The sequence below is a fragment of the Anabrus simplex genome, chromosome 5 (genome assembly GCF_040414725.1).
Source record: "Anabrus simplex isolate iqAnaSimp1 chromosome 5, ASM4041472v1, whole genome shotgun sequence".
NCBI classification, from domain to species: domain Eukaryota; kingdom Metazoa; phylum Arthropoda; class Insecta; order Orthoptera; family Tettigoniidae; genus Anabrus; species Anabrus simplex.
Window position 1 is genome coordinate 235,390,528 of NC_090269.1, and position 23,804 is coordinate 235,414,331.

A 23,804-nucleotide genomic window follows, 5' to 3' on the forward strand; every position below is an offset into this window, starting at 1 on the left:
GGCGTTTTCAGCATTATAAATCAGCCTAGGTTGGGCCCTCATCTTCAAAGACATGCAGGTCGCCTAATGGGCCATCTACGAGAAAAAGACCCGCACCAGGCCCCTTCGGAGGCCACACGACATTATTATGATAATGTTTGAAATAGTGTAGTTAGATTCTCAAAAATTGTGTACGGTTAAATGAAAGAGGACGAAGAGTTCTAACTTCACCTTTTTGTGAAGACGTAATTAAATAACTGCAGCGGTAGTTTCCTTCGTCTTACTTTTCACAAATTTCCCATCTGACGTCGTAATCCCTGCGCTAGGCATATCCTACCCTCTATTCTCCCTCTTCGATGGATGGGAACATTATTCTCAACAAGGCGTTTATTTGAAACTAGAGTTTAGTTTCGTGCTAGTTGTGCTAGTTGCTTTATGTCGCACCGACGCAGATAGGTCTTATGGCGACGATGGGACAGGAGAGGGCTAGGAGTGGGAAGGAAGCGGCCGTGGCCTTAATCAAGGTACAGACCCAGCATTTGCCTGGTGTGAAAATGGGAAACAACGGAAAACCATTTTCAGGGCTGCCGACAGTGGGGAGTTTAGTTTCAATCCTTCGATTGGTTGGTAGCAATTCTCCATGTTTCTCTCTCCTGGGGATTCTTCTTCATTTCCATGTAGGTATTACATCTGATATCCTTGATAGTCTGTCGAATATAACTGTGTCGTGGCCTTCCTCTGCAGTTTCCTCCTTCCACCATTCGTTTCACAATATGCTTGAATAGCCCATCACGTCTTAATGTATGCCCTATCAGTTCCATCATTCTTTTCACAAGGCTGCCTAACTTCTAATCCTTTAAAGGATCTCCTCATATGTTTTCTTGTTTCTTCTTCTTCTTAATCTGTTTTCCCTCAGACGCCGAATTTTCCCTCGGACTCACCGAGGGATCCCACCTCTACCGCTTCAAGGGCAGTGTCCTGGAGCTTCAGACTCTGGGTCGGGGATACAACTGGGGAGGATGACCAGTTCCTCGCCCAGGCGGCTTCATCTGCTATGCTAAACAGATTGGGAAGATTGGAAGGGATAGGCAAGGAAGAGGGAAGGAAGCGGCCGTGGCCTTAAGTTAGGTACCATCCCGGCATTTGCCTAGAGGAGAAGTGGGAAACCACGGAAAACCACTTCCAGGATGGCTGAGGTGGGAATCGAACCCACCTCTACTCAGTTGACCTTCTGAGGCTGAGTTGATCCCGTTCCATCCCTCGTACCACTTTTCAAATTTCGTGGCAGAGGCGAGAATTGAACCCGGTCCTCCGGGGGTGGCAGCTAATCACACTAACCACTACACCACAGAGGGGGACTGTTTTCTTGTTTGGGTAAGGTTTTCTCACAGTACATTACTTTTGAGTAATAATGTGACAGCCACAAAGACAGAATTTGCCTCACGTATGGATACTGGGTGGGCCAAAGTTCGTGTAGAATTAGTTGATTCTACCTTTCGTATAAGTGATTTGAACTACGAATTATACGTATGCAAAGAACACAATATAGGTATAATCGAGAAATTGAGACAAATCTGAGATATAAGGAAGAGAGATACAACGAAACGTCATAGAACCAAAGTTGTAGATCACTCCAATTTGAACTGAGATTGTGCCATCCGTTTTGTGGTACGACTTACCGTTTAGCCGCGAAATACCTCGAAACGAAGGTCAGCACCGGCCTCAATATTCCGATAGTTTTCGGGGGTAAAAAAATGAAATATTTAAAGATCTTGGAATCTTTCCGTCGATTACAGGCTAATACATATAATTTTGCCCAATTTCAGTTCTCTAGCTTGACCGGCAGATTGTGTCTCAGTCTTGCTTTGTGGGAGGGGGCTTAAAATGAGGACTTTCAGGAAACTGAAGCTAACAAATATCCAGATGGTCATTATTACACATGAAACGGATAACTGTACGAAAATTTCGCCAAAATAGTCCATGTACAGAAACACGGTCGTTACGATTTTATTTATATAGATGATGATGATGATGATGATGATGATGATGATGATGATGAGTGGCCTACGGAGAGGCTGGTTGAGGTCTTTATAACTGGCGCATATGGGCAACCTGCGCTTTTGTTATTGCTGTTGTTGTTGTTCTAGCAGTAAGAAACGTTCATTATATACAAACATATAATAAGAATTACGTCTACTTGGCTCAGTAAATCTCGAACGAATTCTTCCCGCTTTGAAGTTATATGCAAATCACTTTATCGAAAGTGTAATCTATTTCCAGTGCAGCAGAGTGTTTGCAGTGCCCCATGTCTTCTGCTATCGCCAAAACAAGTTTGTTATTTTCACTGATCTGGTTTTGAATTTTTTTTCTCGTTGTTTAACTTGCATTGTTTGTTAAGTCTTCAGCCCAGACTGGTTGGATCCACAAGCGGCACAAAAGTTAAGTTGTAATAGAAAAACCGCAAAAACCGATGGCGGTACCATAATACTTACATTTCAAAAAAAACCGGTAATTATCCAAACATAGCATACAACGAACTTCTTCTAAATTTTGAAATAGAAAGCTTGGAACTGAGGAGGCAAAAGGATGACATGAAGTTTCTGTACAAAACTGTGAATTCTCTTATTGACAACCCTGACTTTTTATGCCTCTTGAGCTTCCACGTGCCCCGCTTTAATGCGAGGACAAATGTACCTTTTCATAAGAAAAAAGTCAGAACAACCGCTCACAAAAATTCCCCACTCTACAGGGTATACAATGTCTACAACAGTGCAGTTCACAAAAATAATTCTTTAGACTTCTGTGAACCTCTAGACCTGTTTTTACAACAATTCAGCATTTCCGCGAAAACTCTCTAATTTGTTATGATAATTTGAACCACAAAATGTGTTATAAACATCCCATAAATGTAATTATACGTGTTAGAACTAGAAGAAATAATAGTTTAGATATGAAATTACGATTTTTATTTTTATTTTACTCTTTTATGTAAAGATTAAATTAGATTAGATGTGAACTACTGTTCCTTTCTCGTTGTAAATATAATATTAGAATAGTTTTGGTATTAGGTTATTAGACTAGTTTAGATACGAAATTATGATTTTATCTACTTGTTTCTTGTAAGGATTAGATAAGTAATATTATTTCTTTCTCAACGTAAAAATAATATTAGAATAGTTTTGGTATTAGGTTATTAGACTAGTTTAGATACAAAATTATGATTTTATCTACTTGTTTCTTGTAAGGATTAGATAAGTAATATTATTTCTTTCTCAACGTAAAAATAATATTAGAATAGTTTTGGTATTAGGTTATTAGACTAGTTTAGATACGAAATTATGATTTTATCTACTTGTTTCTTGTAAGGATTAGATAAGTAATATTATTTCTTTCTCAACGTAAATATAATATTAGAATAGTTTTGGTATTAGGTTATTAGACTAGTTTAGATACGAAATTATGATTTTATCTACTTGTTTCTTGTAAGGATTAGATATGTAATATTACTTATTTCTCAACGTAAATATAATATTACAATAGTTTAGGTATTAGGTTATTAGACTGATTGAAACATTAAAAGGAAACACGTGTAAACATCTGCCACTGTAATTGGGATTAGAAATCCTGTAGTGCGCAGTAAATAAATAAATAAATAAATAAATAAATAAATAAATAAATAAATAAATAAATAAATAAATAAATAAATAAATAAATAAATAAATAAATAAAATAATGAGATGTATAATTCACCGTGCGGAGTGAGGTAATTTGTCAATTCTTTCCTCACTGGTCTATACAGGGAGAAAGGGGAAAGTTGTAAATTTGTACCTCAGTCGTATGGTATAGCAGAAAATCATAGTCGTATGGAATTCGTGAAAACTAATTTTATTTTTGCAGAAGTACTGTGGGTACTATGATAGTTGTTAAGGTATGACTTTGTGAAACACAATAATTTTGTCTTGTGTTGTACGTAAATAAAGATGTATATTAAGACGAACACAAACACCTAGTCGCCGGCATGGAGGAATTAACCAGACGGAGTTAAAATATAATTTCTTTTACAGCTTGTCCCTGTAACGAATGGTGTGGAAAAGTCACTCGTAGGGTTGGTTGGTGCATACGTTTTAGCTGGCTTGACACACTAATATGAGTTAACACTTTCTGACTCGTTGGGGAAAGGTTCGGGGAAATACGTCACTCCTTATTTAACTTCTATACTACTTCAGTGATGCCTAGTATATCTATTATCGGTAATTGTGGAGCTGTTGGAGACCGTCCAGTCTTTGGACTGAACACTAAACATTTATTATTATTATTATTATTATTATTATTATTATTATCATTATTATTATTATTATTATCATCACTGATGTTGAAAGTCAACACAAACTATAATAAGCGTTATGTATTAAAAAATCTGTATTCTGTGGTCTATATTTTTGGGTTTTAATTCATTAGTTATTATTCAATTTTCATATTGGGTTCTGTAATATTTTAAAAATATTCTTCCTAAATGTTGTGACGTTCCTTTCTTCTGGTTTAATTTAAGAAGACAGCATGGCATCCCAGTGGTAAATACACTGCTCAAAGCGAAATTTGGTCATATCTTTTGATATTCCTAACTATAGTGTACGAATGCTTAGTGGGATGGTAATTGGACTATCACGGGAATAACATATGCTGTTTACAAAACAAAGGACTCCACTGTCATCTTTTAAGAGGTGTCAGTATTAGTTTGAAAGTACCACTCACTCGATTCAAAGCGTGTGCGAAAGTTGTTCTGTGTGAAGTGGAGTGTTTACAAGACATGGCTGATCAGGCGGACCTAAGAAGACAACAAAGGAAGTTGTTGTTGGAAGTTGAAGCCACTCGTACACTTTCGCTCTTCGCAAAGGTACGTTGAAAGAATACTTAGGGGTTGCACAGAATACGATTTGGTATCTGTGGAAACGTTTCCAAGAGACTGGAAGTCTTGCCGGGCGCACTTGCACAGGCCTCCAAAGGAAAACAACCACAGGTTGGCATAGTTTCGTGCATCTGCAGGCTCTCCGAAATCACCAAGTTATAGCACGATCCCTACAGATGAACATGCATCAGGTTTATGGAGTGGCCGAACAGTCAGAAACAAGCTTCGAATGGTGAATTTAAGACTGACGACATCGTGGTAGGAGACTGCAGTTTACTCTAGTGATCATCTGCACTGGCAGCTGAGATATTGGCGTTCTCTGCTGTTCTCAGATGAATCTTGTTTCATGTTATATTGCTCAGAAGGCCGTCTGAAACTCTCGAGAAGACATCGGGAGCGATTACATCCTGCAGCTGTACAACCTACCGGTGCTGTGCTTAGGTAGGTGGATCTGTTATGTAGTGGCAGGCATAAATCTTGACACACAAACAGATTTCTTGACCATTCGCCATGGATCATTAACTGATCGGCGGTATATTTATGAGGTATTAGTGCCACATATGATTCCTCAAACACGGCATCTTGGAAGAAACGCAGTATTCATGCATGGTAATACTAGAGCACATAATGCCAACATCGTTTGGAAATTCATGCAAGAACACCATATTCAACGGATGGAGTGGCCATCCAGAAGTGATACCTTGAATCGTCGAACAATTTTAGGGCAAATTAGAACGACGCATCCGAGCGAGAAATACATCACCTCAAACACTACAAGACGAAGGCGCCCTTTCGGAATAGTGGGGACGTTTGTCTCAACTGAGTGTGCGTTGCCTTTGAAGCATGAGAAGGCATTGCGAAGCTGTCCTCGATGCAAAAGGTTGGCAATACTCCCTTTTAAGACGGCCAATTACCACGTAACGGTTTTGGTGTGTGATCATGGACTACTTTGTTTATCACATCTTGTGTAATAATTTCTTCTTTTGGGTGTTCAGAGAACGATTTTCATTTAAATTCTTATTTGTTGCAAAGGAGGAGATTGTTTATCTTGCGAGTCTGTTTTCATTTCATTTTGTAAGCGTATCATGGATGTATGAGCAACTAAAATGTGACCAAATTTCTTTTTCGACAATAATCCGCAACCTCCAGATGTAACCTTGTACAGTAAGTGTTAGTGTCAAAAAACCCAGGAATCATATTCTCACTAGCATTGCCCCGGTTCGTAATATCCTGACATTCTTGACTGTTATATTCTAGGTGTCGAGGTCACCGGAATGGGGTCTCACCATCAACTCGACCGATCTCAACGCCACCAGACCAGTGCCCTCCAGTCCGGTGTGGCTGGTATTCTTAAACTCTTCAGGCACGCTGAGCTACTTGAACAATGTCTACATCCCTTTTGACTGCCAGTTCTTGGTGGTGTCCGCGCTGGACAGGGACACCTATGAGCTGTCTGAAGTGTACCGGGTCGCAAGGGACATGCCTCTGATAGCCAATTGGTTTGGCTACTACCACCATGGCAGCGGCTTTAACATGACCAGAGCCGAACTGTATGACCGGCGGAACAACCTCACTGGCCACACGATCAAGGCCAACGCCAAAGACGTAAGTTGTATTAACAGTACTGGAAAATGTTGTCTTAATGTTCGTACACAGAATCTGTGAAGAATGATCGCCTATAACAACACTCGGGAGAGGGTGGAACCTGCTCCCTTCACCAGCTATCTCAAGAAGAAAGCAGGCCTGCTTTGTGCATAACGCAGATCTGCAGAACACATACACTACCAGAACTCGGGTTTGATGCACCTGACTTTTCATAAGCTACCATTTTAAAAATATAATAGTATGCATCTTTTAACTTTCGGTATGAAATATCGATGGCTCAAAGTATTAACATCGTAACTTCAAATTTTCAAATGTACAGGGGAAGCAAACGAAGTTTAAATAATCACTGTAAATCCAGTTAAATTATGATTTTATTGAAACTTCACAGATAAAAATTTACAAATGAAGGGATTCAAATAGTTTGCAAGCATTGGCTCTAGCAATTTTCAAAATGACTTAGCGGACTTACGATATTTTTATCTGGAAATACGTGGAAACTATTAGGTCGTAAGTAATGCTATGTCGGTTTCCTGTTTCTTAAATAATAGAAACACTGTCAGATGTCGACGTCCAATTTTTCACAAGAACGCGCTCATTAATCAGCATTTCATGCATTACTGAAACCATGTTCTTGTGTACCAGTTTGTCTTGAAATCAAGCTTTGATAAAAGTGATAATAAGCAGTAGGGATGAATTTGCTATCACATAAGGACAACAGGTCTTTCAACTTCTGCTCGTTGATCGACAGGAACCCATGATATACCTGTTCAAGAATGAACAGCATGATGGCTGGCCTTCCTATAGATCTCTTCTGGTCAAAAGTACATTTTATTTCCTCCTCATAAACGTACTTGAAGTACACTTCGTATGGTCGACATTCTAGGACTGAAGTTTCCCCTAATTTGTTCCGCATTATCTTATTTTTATTGGTATCGTGCATCCTGTTTTGCTTCTGCACCACTTTCTTTAAGTCCTAAATCATTTCATTGGCTGTTTATGGCTTGCCGGTGATCTTACTCATCCTAATTAATGTGACCCACTGATCCGGAACATATATAGTTTGGTTCTTCTTTTTTCTTTGTTCGGTCAGGTATCCCTTTCATTATATTTTTATCACCGATAACTAAAGAGAAAAGGATTACTTAGGGTCAACGGCATTCATAGGGTTGCCAATCATAGCAATAATTTTTAACATTCGACTGGAGTTCATGATTATTTGAGAATTTAAATGGTACTAGAAAGACATATATAGCGATAACGGAACGCCTTCTCAGCGAAGCCACCGGTTCCACTTATACTAATGACGCGTCTACAATGGCCACATGGCTAGTGACGGCCCTAGACGACAGTGCTCCTACTTACAGGGAGAACGATAAACATCCATGTACATCGTACACTTCGAACATTGAACTTACGACAGTGTTTTACGAGGTGAGCGATTTGCAAACAGTAAACTTTTCTCTGTACAAACATCGCAGTATCTCCCAGGAGAAACCTTGTAACATGAGTTACGTTTCTTTCCACTAGTGAATGCGTTCCTGACATGACTTACGATATTCTTTAATATATTGTTCCTAAGTTTGGGGCGCTGGAGATATGACTTTTATACAGGGGAAACATATTGAAGTAACTGTTCTGCCGATGGTTGTAACTTATTTTTGCTGATTTTGGACTTACTATTTTGATACTTGGAGCCGTTGATATCTTTCATTTTCGCATTTTGACAAGTTTTACTGCTTTAAGACCAACAGTCATATGTGTAGCGTCAACGTTTTTGTTCCTTCTCCCATTCTATTCCTTTCGCACTGAACTAGTCATGTATGTCACTGCCAGTGCAGAAGACTACTTTACACGAAATGTTTCAATTTTAATGTTAAAGATCATTATGTCTGTGTTTGTTTGGGAATTTGCTGCTTGTCAGTTTTTGATTGGATCACAGCAACAGAAGTCCGTTTTTGAAACAAACATGTTTAGAGCCCTATTAAAAATGGACATTATCATTCAATATGGTAGATTCTCTACTATAGTACTGCTAAATTACAATTACAAGAATTAATAAGAAAAAAGTAATGCCTCAAATATACTCTAAAGAACACAAATTATTATATCATCATTTGTTACTATGTTTTAATGAATAGGTATAAATAATAATTCATAAAATGAGAGTTATTTTCAGGTATGGTATAAAAATAATCATGGAACTTCTCTACAAAATCAATGCTGAAAACGACTGAAAAATTGAAAAATCACTATTTCCACTGGGACGCCAATCCATGGATCACTGAAGCGCTCACACACAAGAATATAAATGAATTATAACATAATTTGTTACTATGTTTTAATGAATGAGTTTGTTGCCTTCACCTTCCCTGGCTCATGACTGTCCCAGAGCTCACTCGTGTCCCGCCTTTTATAGCCTGAGCGGCTTCGCGTGTAACAAGAGAGAGCACCGGGCGCAGCCCGCGAGCCAGCGAAGGTATAAAGGCGACAGGCCCTTTGAGGAAGGAATCTGCCAGTACTTTATTTAAATTATATTACATGGTGGCTAATACGGCCGGAATACATAAATCAACATCATTAAATGCAAAAGTAATACAAATTACAAAGAATAATAAGAAACAATAAAGGGTTATCTGATTGAGCGTCTTGTAGTCCTGGAGGTCCGTTGATTCAGGGCCTCCTGTAGCCGTATCCGTCCCAGATGTGGATCGCTCTCCATGGTATGTAGACCAGTTAGAGAGCGTTGGAGAGGCCCGGCCGGAGACGGGGACGGGCTCCGTGTGTCCTGGCGAGCGTTTCTCCTCCAATCCGGGATTATGTTGCTGAGGTGGTTGCCTTCGCCCCCCGAGTTCCGCGACCCCGTCCTCTGGCTCTGCCGCGAGAGACCTGGGGCTGGCGAGGCGTCTGCTGAAATGTGAATCCTTCGGGGACCCACGCTAAGGTTTCGGAGGTGGCTTGGTCCAATTGAATGGCGTGGGCCCATCCGCGGCTGACCGCCACATACAACAAGTTGGCCCTTGTTGCGAAGTAAGTCTTTTGTGCAGGGTCCAGCGTATCCCATGCCGATAGACCCCACAGTACGGATTCGATGTCGTGACGATCTCTGCCGGTTGGGATGAGGAGCAGTTGTTGCTCGAGGAAGCGCGCCAGCTGAAGTACCCTGGCTGGGTCGGGATTTGTCCATCCTGATGTAAGTTCCATCGGACGTAAACGTCTCCATGGTGTAGGCTGTTGTGCTGGCTGCTGCGGCTGTGGATTGTCCAGGGTTTGGTTGGGTTGGTGATCCCGTGGTTCCATCACTGTCTGGTTGTGGTCGGGATCGTCGTCGTCGTAATTCTCGAGAGCTTGGAACCTTTCGTTGAATGTTGACTGCTGAACTGTAAGATCCTTGAGTAGTGTCTGGATTTCAGTTAAGGCACGGGTTAGTGAGAGATCAGATGTGCCTGTGGCCATTCGGAGTGTGTGGCCCTCCTCAGTGTCTTCCACTCGTTCTTTTGAGGAGTCGCGACTGCGGGTCGCTTTTCTTGGAGTAACGCCGGAGGCCGTTCGTGTCTCAGGAAACGTGTCCGTGATTGATGTTTGCTTCGGCATGCCTTGTAGACTCCAGCGGGACGTAGTGTTGTTGCCTTCACCTTCCCTGGCTCATGACGTGGATTGTTTTTGTACACTTTCTGTTTTCAAGTTCCCACAAAAAAAAAAAAAAAACACCCTACAACCTGTTTTCCAGTCATTGACCGGGTCAGGGATGTAATGAGTGAATCATATATAGGCTATTATTACGATGGGGTCGCCACTCCCAAAGTGATATATTAATGAATGATAGATGCTACGAAATGAGATTGGAGAGTGTTGCTGGAATGAAAGATGACAGGGAAAACCGGAGTACCCGGAGAAAAACCTGTCCCGCCTCCGCTTTGTCCAGCACAAATCTCACATGGAATGACCGGGATTTGAACCACGGTATCGAGCGGTGAGAGGCCGACGCGCTGCCGTCTGAGCCACGGAGGCTCCGCAAGTTCCCACAAATAACCACCAAATACACTTAAATCAGGGGGAACGAGACGGCCAAATCCGCGACTAATTATTCGTTCATCGAATACCTGTTGCAATGAATGCATTAAATGATGAGTTTTATGGGCTGTGGCGTTATCCTTCTGGAAGCAGGAATACTGCTTTTCTTCCACAGTCAATATTTCAGTAAGGTAGGGGATTTCCAGTATGTTTAGCCTCATCCCGTTGTCTTGTTTGAGAATTTGTTGTGTGAATCACGTTTAGTTTCCGTGTACAAGGAGGATTCATTCTTCACGATGAGCTGAGTTAGTGCAGCATTGAAATTAAGAGCCTGTTATTCTTAAAGCGAGCACTGATATGTGTATGAAATACTGGACTGCATTTCAGTCGCGTGGTGTAGGTCCTGGCGTGTAATCGCTACAGTGAGGTGGTTGGCGTGAGTTACTGTAGCGGCCATGTTCGTAATTTCGTCCTCCTTCATTTTATTTCTTTTTTCATCATCATCATCATCTGTTTACCCTCCAGGTTCGGTTTTTCCCTCGGACTTAGCGAGGGATCCCACCTCTACCGCCTCAAGGGCAGTGTCCTGGAGCTTCAGACTCTTGGTCGGGGGATACAACTGGGGAGTATGACCAGTACCTCGCCCAGGCGGCTTCAATTGCTATGCTGAACAGGGGCCTTGTGGAGGGATGGGAAGATTGGAAGGGATAGGCAAGGAAGAGGGAAGGAAGCGGCCGTGGCCTTAAGTTAGGTACCATCCCGGCATTTGCCTGGAGGAGAAGTGGGAAACCACGGAAAACCACTTCCAGGATGGCTGAGGTGGGAATCGAACCCACCTCTACTCAGTTGACCTCCCGAGGCTGAGTGGACCCCGTTCCAGCCCTCGTACCACTTTTAAAATTTCGTGGCAGAGCCGGGAATCGAACCCGGGCCTCCGGGGGTGGCAGCTAATCACGCTAACCACTACACCACAGAGGCGGACTTATTTCTTTTTTATGAAGTTTATTATTATTATTTTCAGATGGGAAAACGCAAGAAGTGGGATAAGGAGGCTATTAAGCTAGTGAGGGACAATATAATGGGTTACAAACGTGAAAGTAAAACGATTAACGTCCCACGAGCAACGCTGAAACACTATGTTTAAAATAATACCAAGAAAACATTTTTCATAAATGGCCTTCAAGTAATTCATTATAGGGAAAGTGTTTGGTAAGGTTAGAAAGGAAACATACATTGAAGTTAATTGTATTTTTAATAAATTTATTGGGGGACGAATTTATGAACACAATTTTTGGTAGTTTAGTTTTGGCAGTGTTTATGTTTATGTCAAATATTGACTACTTTACGTTATAACAGTTTCATTGTAAGTGGAAAATAGATTCAGGAATGCACTTAGGTATATAGGCCTACCTATAGCCTGGTCCATAATATTCCCGAATTTCTGTATGTCCAAATCTGCTAAGGGGACGAAGTATGGGCCCCATATCTTATGTTTTGCACATAACGTTCTGAGTTAACTGCATCGTAAAGTAAAATAGGGCCAATTATTCTGCGCGCAGTAAAGCCACACCAAACACCGGATTTCTGATCGTGAAGAGGATTATCATGCACTACATGGGCTTGTCAGTGTCCCAAAACGTTGAATTCTGAAAATTCACATATTCACTTCAATGGAAAACTTCGTCTGTCATAATCAAAAGAGAAGGCATTGCAGCACTACGGAAATTTACGAACTGTTCTGTCATACGATTTCTTCTTTAGCAGAAATGTCCCAAGCAGAAATATCTGTTGTCACAGTACTGATGGCTAAAACAAATAACGTTGAGCTGTAGTCAATTGGATATAAAACTAAGTGTAGTAATGTACTACTGTTCTTTCCCTTAGCATCCGCCTTTCACCCTCGTGATCAAAGAAGGAGACAACATCACGGTTGATGGCTTCGTGGGGAAAGTGTGGCACGCCCTGGAGCGCCAGATGAACTTCTCGTGAGTATCGAACATGGTTTGACTGACTTACTGCAGAACATGGTTATAACGACAACCGTGGGATCTCATAAATTAGTCGTTAAACGCTCCGGGAAAATAAAAAGGAACACCATGATTGCGTCGACCCAGCGAAGAGAAATTTTATTGACACCTTCTTGAGAACGTATACAATAAACGATCACACCGATAGAGCCATACGCATCTGAGAACAGTCGACAGGTCGTGCTCAATATCAGTGGTAGTACGGTGTATAGCCTGCTTTTGGAGCAATACAGACTGCAATTCCCCCATGGAGACGATTGTAAAGGTGGAAATTGTAGTCTTGCGGAGTGGCCTGCCATGCAATTTCCACCTGGTGCCTCAGGTGGGCCAGATTTCCTGCCGGTCGTGCAGACCTCGCGAGATGACGTTTCATCCGGTCTCAAGCTTGCTCGGTGGGGGTCAGATCTGGGGATCGTGCTGGCCAGGGTATTTGACGTACACACTGGAGAGCACGATGGGTGGCACGGGATACATGTTGCATTGTTCTGTTGGGAAAGCACATCGCCTTGTTGGTGCATGAACGGCAGCACGACTGGTTGAATGATGATTTGGATGTACCGCGCACTGTTCCCTCGACAACGACCAGAGGAGAACGGCTCCCCACAGCATGATGCCGGGTGTTGGCCCTGTGTGCCTCTGTCGTATACACTCCAGACGTTGTCGCTCACCTGCACGATGCCACACACGCGTACGGCCATCATTGGCACCAAGGCAGAAGCGACTCTCATAACTGAAGACGACACTTCTCCATTCGTCCTTTCATAAGCACCTATAGTGACACCACTGGAGGAGGGCTGCACGATGTTGGGGCATGAGCGGAAGACGCCCTAACGGTACTTAGGATTGTAGCCCTGATTCATGGAGGCGGTTGCGAATGGTCCTCGCTGATACCCCCGTAGCAATCCCCTAATTGGTTTTGAAGTACCGGTGCGGTCCAATACAGCACTTCGTAAAATGCGACGATCTTGGCGTGCATCTGTGCGTCGCCGCTGTCCGACCCAGTGGACGGGCATGTGCACTTTCTGCTGATCACTGGCAACAACATCGATGCAATATGGAGACCTCTCGCCCCACGTGTTGCGCAATTCTGTGGTTCTACCACCCAGTCTTCCGCAGGCCCAATATATGCCCTCGCTCAAACTCCGTCAATTGCACAAACGGTTCACGTACACGCTGTCACGGCTTGCTAACAATGTTGCAGACACAGACGGAGCTCAATATGCCACGGCAAACTGACTGCCATTGGCTCTGGCGGTGATAAAAATTGTTGCGCAGCTTGCAACATTCCACGGCTGATAACGCGGTTCCTGGTGTGTCCGCAGCGCTACGCGTATGATCATCGCACGCATTGCTCTCTCGTGGTGTGCCGTGGAAATATGGCAGGCTTTATTCACTTGCGTCAAGGTGTTCTTTTTTCATTTTCCCGCAGTGTAGAAGGGTGTCATTATAACCGAAATGTATTCTTCGAGTGGAGTGAGATACAAAATTATATAGAACAAAACTCAGTCAAGCTTATTTTAGATTGTATATACAGTTTCGAGTGGAGTGAGATACAAAATTATATAGAACAAACAAAACTCAGTCAAGCTTATTTTAGATTGTATATACAGTTTCGAGTGGAGTGAGATACAAAATTATATAGAACAAACAAAACTCAGTCAAGCTTATTTTAGATTGTATATACAGTTTCGAGTGGAGTGAGATACAAAATTATATAGAACAAACAAAACTCAGTCAAGCTTATTTTAGATTGTATATACAGTTTCGAGTGGAGTGAGATACAAAATTATATAGAACAAACAAAACTCAGTCAAGCTTATTTTAGATTGTATATACAGTTTCGAGTGGAGTGAGATACAAAATTATATAGAACAAACAAAACTCAGTCAAGCTTATTTTAGATTGTATATACAGTTTCGAGTGGAGTGAGATACAAAATTATATAGAACAAACAAAACTCAGTCAAGCTTATTTTAGATTGTATATACAGTTTCGAGTGGAGTGAGATACAAAATTATATAGAACAAACAAAACTCAGTCAAGCTTATTTTAGATTGTATATACAGTTTTCACTTCTAAGCCTGACATTAAAGGCCAAATTTGAAAAGATAGCCGCAGTGTGTACGGAAACAAGGAAACTACCACTTATTAAGAGGTAATAAACATGGTTTCAGGTCAGATTTGGTGGGAAGGAGGGGGTGTAATAATATTATTTTGAAGCTCATTCATTGCACTACCTAAAGCAGCTGGTATTATATTGATATCAGCATTGGTTTTCATGTGGGCTTTTGAACCTGAAGCTGTAAGGTAACATTGGCATTTAAATACCCCAGCTTTACAGGTACCGTAGGTTTATAGGCCACTTCACCCCTTATTTCCTACCATTAATATTTTCTGTGGATGTATCAGTTCCATTAAAATTAAATTTTCGGAATGAGTTCTTTCATGAAGGTCATTGACCTACCAAGGAACTGCTGCTCAGCCTGAAGGCCTGCAGATTAGGAGGAGTCGTGAGGTCATCATGATGAATCTTCTCGACCGTTAGGCTTGGCTTTCTAGACAGGGGACTTCTTTCATAACTGTACATCTATAGGAATAATATACGTAGTAGTAGAGTAAAATGTTCCCATTCAAGAAAATGAAATATTGTTAAAGATCGACTAATTTTAATTCTTTAAAAATTATTTGTTGTGAAACAACTCATTTCCTTAAATCAGATTACTCTACAAATTCTGAAGATACTCAATAAAGAATTGTGAATGAAATATTGTTAAAGATCGACTAATTTTAATTCTTTAAAAATTATTTGTTGTGAAACAACTCATTTCCTTAAATCAGATTACTCTACAAATTCTGAAGATACTCAAGAAAGAATTGTGATCAGCACCATAGGTGTTTGCAGTGATATTGCACTAAAAGTAAATTTTGCAAATTCCGCAGGAGAAATCTTGTTAAAGAAGTGATCAAAACACAACTTTTAAAAATTAAACTACTAATTGCTCCATAAATACACTATAGGCGGTAAATATCTCATTTCCTTCTCTGTACTACATAAATACACGATACGGGAGTGGGAAGGGGGAAGGGGAGCAGACGAATGACCTCGTAGACCCATTTCACTTGCGATTTTATCGAGCTCGTAGATTTTCGGTTCATTCCTTATGTCTGCTTTGCTTAACAGTTCATCCCTAACTTCTTCCAGCATAAACGAAACAACGTGTTTTTATGAGCCATTGCTGAATGTCAGCTTTCTTCCAGTTTGAATGTGGGATTCGGCCTACTTGAACGGAATGATAATGGTAACGGAGCTTTCTTCCAGCAACTTACGAAAGTTTTTTTTTAATTTCTTAAACACTGTAACATTCATTTATGAGTGATAATTCAAATTCTGATAGTGCTCTTTTGAAACCAAATACCTGTTTGTATTATTTTACAAAGTATTTTACAAAGAACGATGATCCTACCTTCTCTACCGACAGGCACTTCTTAGAACCCTCCCATGTTCTTTTGAATCGTTCCAAATCACTTTCATGTTGTCCGACTCGTTGGCTGAATGGTCAGCGTACTGGCCTTCGGTTCAGAGGATCCCGGGGTCGATTCCTGGCCGGGTCGGGAATTTTAACCTTCATTGGTTAATTCCAACGGCCCGGGGGCTGGGTGTTTGTGTTGTCCCCAACATCCCCGCAACTCACACACCACACATAACGTACTATCATCCACCACAATAACACGCAGTTAATTACACATGGCAGATGCCGCCCACACTCATCGGAGGGTCTGCCTTACAAGGGCGGCATTCGGCTAGAAATAGCCACACGAAATTATACTTTCCTGTTGTGATTGTGGTTCACAAACGTTTCATTTAAAATAAAATGTACAGTAGGTCTTTCAAGACCATCTTACGAAGGAATATGGCATGTGCACGAGCAATGTCTCTAATTTCCATTTTGAACTCTACTCCGCCAATGCACCTTCTACTGTACATCGGAAGTCAACTCTCTTCCGAATACGAACCACGGACCTCTTGAATCCTGAACATTTATTTCTTCAAATAAATCAGTTCTGACCTCAGCAGTTAAGTAATCTCCAAGATTACACGCTTATACACTACTTCCGTATCAAACTCATCTAATCCAGTTATTTTCTTTTCCCTTTTGACGTATTTCTGCGACGTAGTGAAGTGAAGCTCTTTGCCTTCAGTATTGTTTATAGCCCGTGTAATGCTTGAACATGTGTGCTATTTACCTCACATGTTCATTCAGTCACGTTTTATGAACCTGTTAAAATTAACACTGTTTGCCGTTTCAGGATTATCAACCAGAGAATGGAAAATCTTGTACACATTTGTAATGACATATTTACTCTCTTTACTTCGATCTTACTTACAAAGACGGCTTCCTCGTCGCTGTGGTGTACGAGGGACATTCTCCCCATCACTGTCCGAGTCACTCGTAGTAGAAACAATAACATACTGTAATTACTTCATAATATCACATCTGTAAGAGTTCTGCACTTCTATTTTCATTATATACTTAATTTTATAGTTATTTAGTACATAGTCGAAATAAAAAAGCAACAAAAAAGCGAAGTCATCTCCGTACAGGCCATAACAGGCCGTAACCTCGCCACTAGATGTGGTACAGTGGTTAGCACTACGCCCGGCCCACTTTGCCCCCAGAAATTAACCTGGTACTCATTTTTGGTGTAGGCTGAGTGAACCACAGGGCCACATGCACCTCCAGAAGTGGAAATCTCGTTTCTTAAATTTTACGACTTCCTGACGGGGATTCAAACCCATGTCGTTCCGGGCGAACCAGGCACGCCTTTACCGCCTCGGCCAGGCAGCCCCTAATAGTCGAATTAATACAGCTCGAATCCCAGATTCTCTCTCGATGAATTCTCGAGCACTCGTTATATTACTGCAGATAAATGGCCGTTTCAAAAGGTCTTAGTAACAAACCGGAAAATTCCCAATCCTACGGCAGGACACTGTAGTTTATCTGATAGGTCTAGCGACATATCATTGTCTATATCGTAGGAACAATATTACCGATATTATTTTGAGAATGTTAGAAGCTGACAATGTATTGGAAGAGACATGTTACTCCTTGATGATGTTTGTGTTACAGGACTAACTTTGTACGATCGGTGGAGGGATCTGATTCCAATGACAACATGATCAAAGCCATGTCCGACGGTGAAGCTGAAGTAGGAGTTTCCGACGCAACTGTGCGCTTCGATCGTCTGGGTGTCGTCGACTTCAGCGTTCCTCTCATGTTCACAGAGTTAGTTTCATGCTCCATTTCTATGTTAACTTGTTCGTAATTGAAAAGTTTAGTGTGAAATCACTTACAACTGATACCGCTTCACAAAAGGAACATTCTAATTTACCATGTGCTTTATTTAATTATTGAGAAATGGGCGATGAATCTGGAGTTTATATTATATTGTTAGCCCTCCTTTCCTCATGATGGCATTCTATGAACCATACCCTTGTATTGAACAGTCCCGACAGAAGAGTAAGTTTGAAATGAGAGAACAGGTACTAAAATATTTCCCTCCTCCCATATATCGGCATATTGCGTAAATTGCTCTTCTAATTTACATTGTAAGTATGAGGTTGAAAGAGATCCCATGGTGCACGTATAGCATCCCTGTCTCGAACCTGGAGTTTACTTGCCAACTCGTCCAAGGATTTCAATTTGAGTGTAAGGTTCACTCTACTTCATGATTACAACTGAGAAGATGACTTAAATGGAGGGTGGTTAATAATACGATTGGGGGAAAGCCCGCCTGGTTACTATCATGGTTAAGGCGTCAGGTCTTCATGGTTTGACAGGGTGGTTCGTTGATTCGAGTCCCGTAGATGGAAAATTAATTCACCATGAGAATGTTACCCGCCTATTGCGTGTCAAAAGCCTGGGTTCGATTCCAAAACTGTCCGCAGTGTTTATATGGAGTGAGAACATACTAATGTACATGTCCTGTGAACATGGACTTTCTATCTCTAATCCTTCAAGGTGTTCTGGTTTTTATAAACATGAGTGAATTAAGAACCACAAGCTTTGCTTATGTTACTCGACGCGTAATTCAGTATTAGCCTATGTTAAAATATGTGTACAACCCATTGGCTGGTATTAAAAATGAATGGGTTACATTTGACGTGTATTGGAAGGTGCTTTAATGCAGTATTCTTTTCAAACTGGAGTCTAGAAATTTGTTGTTACTGAAAAGCAAATATTTCCTCCGTAGAAACGTTTTCTTATTCATGATACCTCTTCTTTCGCTGTTGAAAAGCAAGCACTTCCTCTCAAGCAGAGTTTGCTGATACGTATTGAGCTTATGGCGCTGCTCAGCAAATTTTTCGGTGAATTTTCGAACAGTAACTTTTTACAGTACTCCTTAGATTTGTGCAAAGCTCTTTTAGAGGCAGACATAACATTGCGGAAACCGATCAACCCCACCCTCCAAAATTTCATTGAGTATTATACAAAGTGTAAAGTGCCGGACCAATCTACTTATCGAAAAATTTATGGGTCTGTTTGTGGTGTCGTGGTTAGCATGATTAGCTGCCACCCCCCGGTAGTCCGGGTTCGATTCCTAGCTCTGTCAGGACATTTGAACAGTTGTATGAGGGTTGGAACGGGGCCCACTCAGCCTCGGGAGGTCAGCTGAGCAGAGGGGAGGTTCTATTCTTACCTCAGCCATCCTGGAAGTGATTTTCCGTGGTTTACCACTTCTCATCCAGGCAAATGCCGCGATGGTACCTAACTTGAGTCCACGGTCTATTCCTTCCCTCTTCCTTGTCTATCCCTACTAATCTTCTCATCCACCCAAACACACACATCTCTCTTCTTACAGGTTACTTCTCTAATTGTGGACTAATCCAACCACATCAACGCCTCATTTTTTTCGCCTGGCCGGGTGACGCCTCATCTTTAAATTCGCACCTCGCCGGCCTCAAAAAGCATATCGGCCTGACACCACGAAGGAAGTCGGCCTTCCCAACCCCAACATGTACACCTACATCGCCCGTGATATTCACCCTGCAATCTCTGACTTTCAAACTGAAAGAGAACTGCGCATCCTGGGCGTTCACAGTGCTTCCAGGTTTCTCGCCGGCTCCGAACCATCCTATGATGTACTGCTATATATCCTCGAGACAGATGATTTCCAATACATCCTAGACAATGGAGTGAATATCCGTGGCCGCCACCATAGGGTCGAGTCTACCCCTCTGAATATCCTGGCTCAGCTACCTAACAACGCACCAGCTCCATATTCAGCAGCGCCGCCCCGGGAACCACCACAACAACAGACTTAGTCCTCTCTTTCCACCGCTCCAGTGACCACTACTAGTACTACCCCCACCACCACCATCACCTCTACTACACATATCTCTTCTCCCGCTCCTAGCACCACTACAGTCATATCCCATCCTTCCTCCCTTATGATGGCCCCTCTCCCCGCACGTCCCACCCCTGATCGACCTAGTTCACAGCAAGAATCCCTTCAGCCACCTAGAGAGGAATCAACCCCTGCTGCTTTAACTGACCCAGCAAGACCACCATCATCCCCACCATTGAACGACAGCAATACCATCCATAGCTGTGTCGTACGCGGAGTTGACCCCAACATTCAGCCTGAAGATACAGCCCAAGACCTCCGCAAGACAGGAATTTCCGTGCTACGAGCGTTTCAGACGGCCCCACCTTCCTAGTGCGCCTCCAGCTACCAACCCATGAAGATGTCCAACACCTCGTCGACCATGGATTACATCTTCAAGGCCACTACCACAGCGTGGAACCCTCCCGTTCTCCTATTCCATCTTCGACCCGTCCTACCCCATCCCGACGTCGTCCCCGGCTCGCCCCTCCTCCTCAAGCATCCAGTCCACCCCTCGTTTTTATCCATCCCCGCCTGGCTACCCTTTAACCCCACCGCCTAACCCCGACCCTCTCCGTCTCCTACTCACTTCACTCATGAATTTTTCCTCATTATTTCACATCCTGGCACTCCCCTCACACCCTTGTTAGATCTACCCTTTTTCAGATCTTAACCACTGTTATCTGCACATGTATGTACTTGTATCACTGTAAATAAAACCAGCATGTAAAATGCTAATGTATAAACTTGAAGCAATCAATAAAGTATCTAGCCAAGAGGTCGAAACCCCCTCACCTCCTTCACCGAATCAAACCTCCATCTCATCTCTCCCAACTCCATCAAATCACAAAAACCCCACCCCATCTCCTGGCCAGATAGAAGGTGTCACCTTCTAAGTGGCCCGTCCCTCCCCTGCGGGGAGGGGGATGCTTTTTGCTAATTGCTTGACGTCGCACCGACACAGATAGGTTTTATGGCGACGATGGGACAGGAAAGGCCTAGGAATGGGGAGGAAGCGGCCGTGGCCTTAATTAAGGTACAGCCCCAGCATTTGCCTGGTGTGAAAATGGGAAACCATGGAAAAACCATCTTCAGGGCTGCCGACAGTGGGATTCGAACCCACTATCTTCCGGATGCGAGCTCACAGCTGCGCGCTCCTAACCGCACGGCCAACTCGCCCGGTGGGGAGGGGAATGAAAAGTTTCCCTAGGTCCTAAGTCATCCAACCAAAGGCCCCTGTTTAGTATAGCAGGTAAGGACACCTGGGTGAGGCACTGGTCCTCCTCCACTATTGTATCCCCGACCCAAAGTTTCATGCTCCAGGACAGTGCAGTTGAGGCGGTAGAGGTGGGATCCCTTGCTGAGTCCGGGAGAAAAACCAACCCTGGCGGGTAAACAGATTAAGAAAGAAAGAAAGAAAGAAAGAAAGAAGAAAGTAATAATTATGTCAAGCGGTGTTAAGATCTTACAATTTAAAATAAAGAACAGATCGGAATCATGTGTGGTTGTAAATCGCTGTAACACAAGACAGGTAAGGACGGTTTATTGCAAAATTTTATAGTTGGATATCTCCATAAAAATGAACCAACCACCCCATTTCTCCTTGCGACTGAACAACTTGAAGTTGCAAATAGCTCTTCTGTTTCCAACTTTTTTGTTGACTGCATGAACTTGCTATGGCCGGTACGAACGTGTATTACACTTTGTGACCGATGCTGCGAGCTACATGATCAAAAATGACAATGACACATTTGACTTGTCTTGCCTATGCGTTACATCGGATTGCAGAAACAGAAACACCGGGCGAGTTGGCCGTGCGGTTAGAGGCGCGCGGCTGTGAGATTGCATCCGGGAGATAGGGGTTCGAATCCCATTGTTAGCAGCCCTGAAGATGGTTTTCCGTGGTTTCCCATTTTCACAGCAGGCGAATGCTGGGGCTGTACCTTAATAAAGGCCTCTTCCTTCCAACTCCTAGGCTTTTCCTATCCCATTGTCACCTAAGACATATCTGTGTCGGTGCGACGTAAAGCCACTAGCAAAAAATAAAAAAAATAAAAATAATAATAAACAAGAACTTCCCGCTTGTAGATAAGCTGATATCATCGGTAAAGAAAGTATATGTTGAGGTTCCCTATAGAAAACAAGCATTTAAAGCAGGAGCACCGAATGTTACACTTCATTACAACCAGTTTTAATGCACTGGGGAACATGGTTATGTGTAGCTCTATGTTACACCAAACATTTAGAAACTGTTAGGAATGTAGTGAATACTTCATCCAAATTATTTTTCTTCAGTTAAAATTGTTTAAGATATATTGAAGAATACAGAAGTAGAGAGTAACTTTTCTTTCATATCTGCACATTTCACTAATTTTCTCTCCGCTATTACTTCTTTAGAAACCAGTTGTTAATGAACTTCAAGACCAGTGTCTCTAAATTAAATTCTGTACCTGGAAGTGTTGGCGATGTAGTGAAGGAGGAAGTGCATAGTATTCTTTAAAAAAGAAACACAGGATATAATCAAATGTGTGAGACTGAAGAAATCTTAACAGGGAAACGTTCCGAGCTTCCTAGCGAATTACCACTAAAAACAGATCAATGAAATTATGTCCTAACTCTTCAATATTAAAGACATTTTGATAAGTTGAGTAATTCGTATGGTTTCCACAATATGTTTATTCACAGAGAGATTATATAAAACTCATGGTATAAATACAGCCATGGTATAAATATCGCATGCTTCCATTCTGCTAGTCTCAAGTGCTAAATGTAGCAGCCGGTCATAACACTTCTGTGACTGAAGGAGCAATATATCAGGAAACCTTTTCGCTACTATGCCGCTGGGCATGTGGCCGAAGGAGAGCATTCCCAACATTACATGAGGCTCGGTCACAAGCTCCTTGTGTCCGGAGCTCACTGCTGGCACTATGGGGACGGCAGACTGGGGATTTCTAACGGTACAATCTTTTCGCCCTGGAGTGCTGTTCGAAGTATGCAAACTTGCTATTGTAGCCAGAGTGTTAGTAATTGCGTAAGCAAGTGCGAGTGCGGTGTGTAATATTTACGTATAAATCCAACAATGTGATCGTTATATTTAGTAGTTTCTTCGTAAGGATGAAAACTTTTTTCAATTTTTTTTTTAACAAGTTGCTTTACGTCGCACCGACACAGATAGGTTTTATGGCGACGATGGAACAGGAAAGGGCTAGGAGTGGGAAGGAAGCGGCCGTGACCTTAATTAACGTGCGAAAATGGGAAACCATAGAAAGACATCTTCAGGGCTGCCGACAGTGGAGTTCGAAAGCACTATCTCCCGAACACTGGACACTGGCTGCACTTAAGCGACTGCAGCTATCGAGTTCGGTAAGGATGAAAACTGTCCGAATGATGTAGCTCTCTTTAATTCAGTGTTCATTATTTACTATACAATATACTTCGTTTTTCAGTTGACTATTTACTATACAACTTATTCTATTCTCTGGATTGAAATTCACTTTTCTGTGTATTCATAACACTGTTGTAATGTTAAACGATCCAAATGGTGATAATAATAATAATAATAATAATAATAATAATAATAATAATAATAATAATAATAATAATAATAATAATAATAATAATGTCACGCTGAGTACTTCAGACGGTAGAGCACTGGCGTTCTGAGATCAAGTTGGTAGGTTCGAACCGGCTCAGTCCGGTAATATTTGAAGGTGCTCAGATACTTCAGCCTCGTATCTGCAAATTACTGGCGCGTAAAATAAATCTTCCAGGACAAAATTCCGGTACTTTGGCGACTCCGAAAATCGTTAATGTTCAGTGGCGACTCGTGAAGTACGAATTTCTTTCTTTCTTTCTTTCTTTCTTTCTTTCTTTCTTTCTTTCTTTAGTTA

General features: G+C 41.9%; 1 protein-coding gene across 1 annotated transcript in view; it reads left to right on the forward strand.

Annotated features, from left to right (window-relative positions):
• LOC136874802 (probable glutamate receptor) overlaps nt 1–23,804 on the forward strand; it is a 152,945-nt gene that overhangs the window by 94,870 nt on the left and 34,271 nt on the right. Inside the window, exons 4-6 of the mRNA XM_067148474.2 lie at nt 6,143–6,490; nt 12,386–12,486; nt 17,658–17,813. Coding sequence (XP_067004575.2) covers nt 6,143–6,490; nt 12,386–12,486; nt 17,658–17,813 — 605 coding nt within the window. The remainder of the gene's footprint in view (nt 1–6,142; nt 6,491–12,385; nt 12,487–17,657; nt 17,814–23,804) is intronic.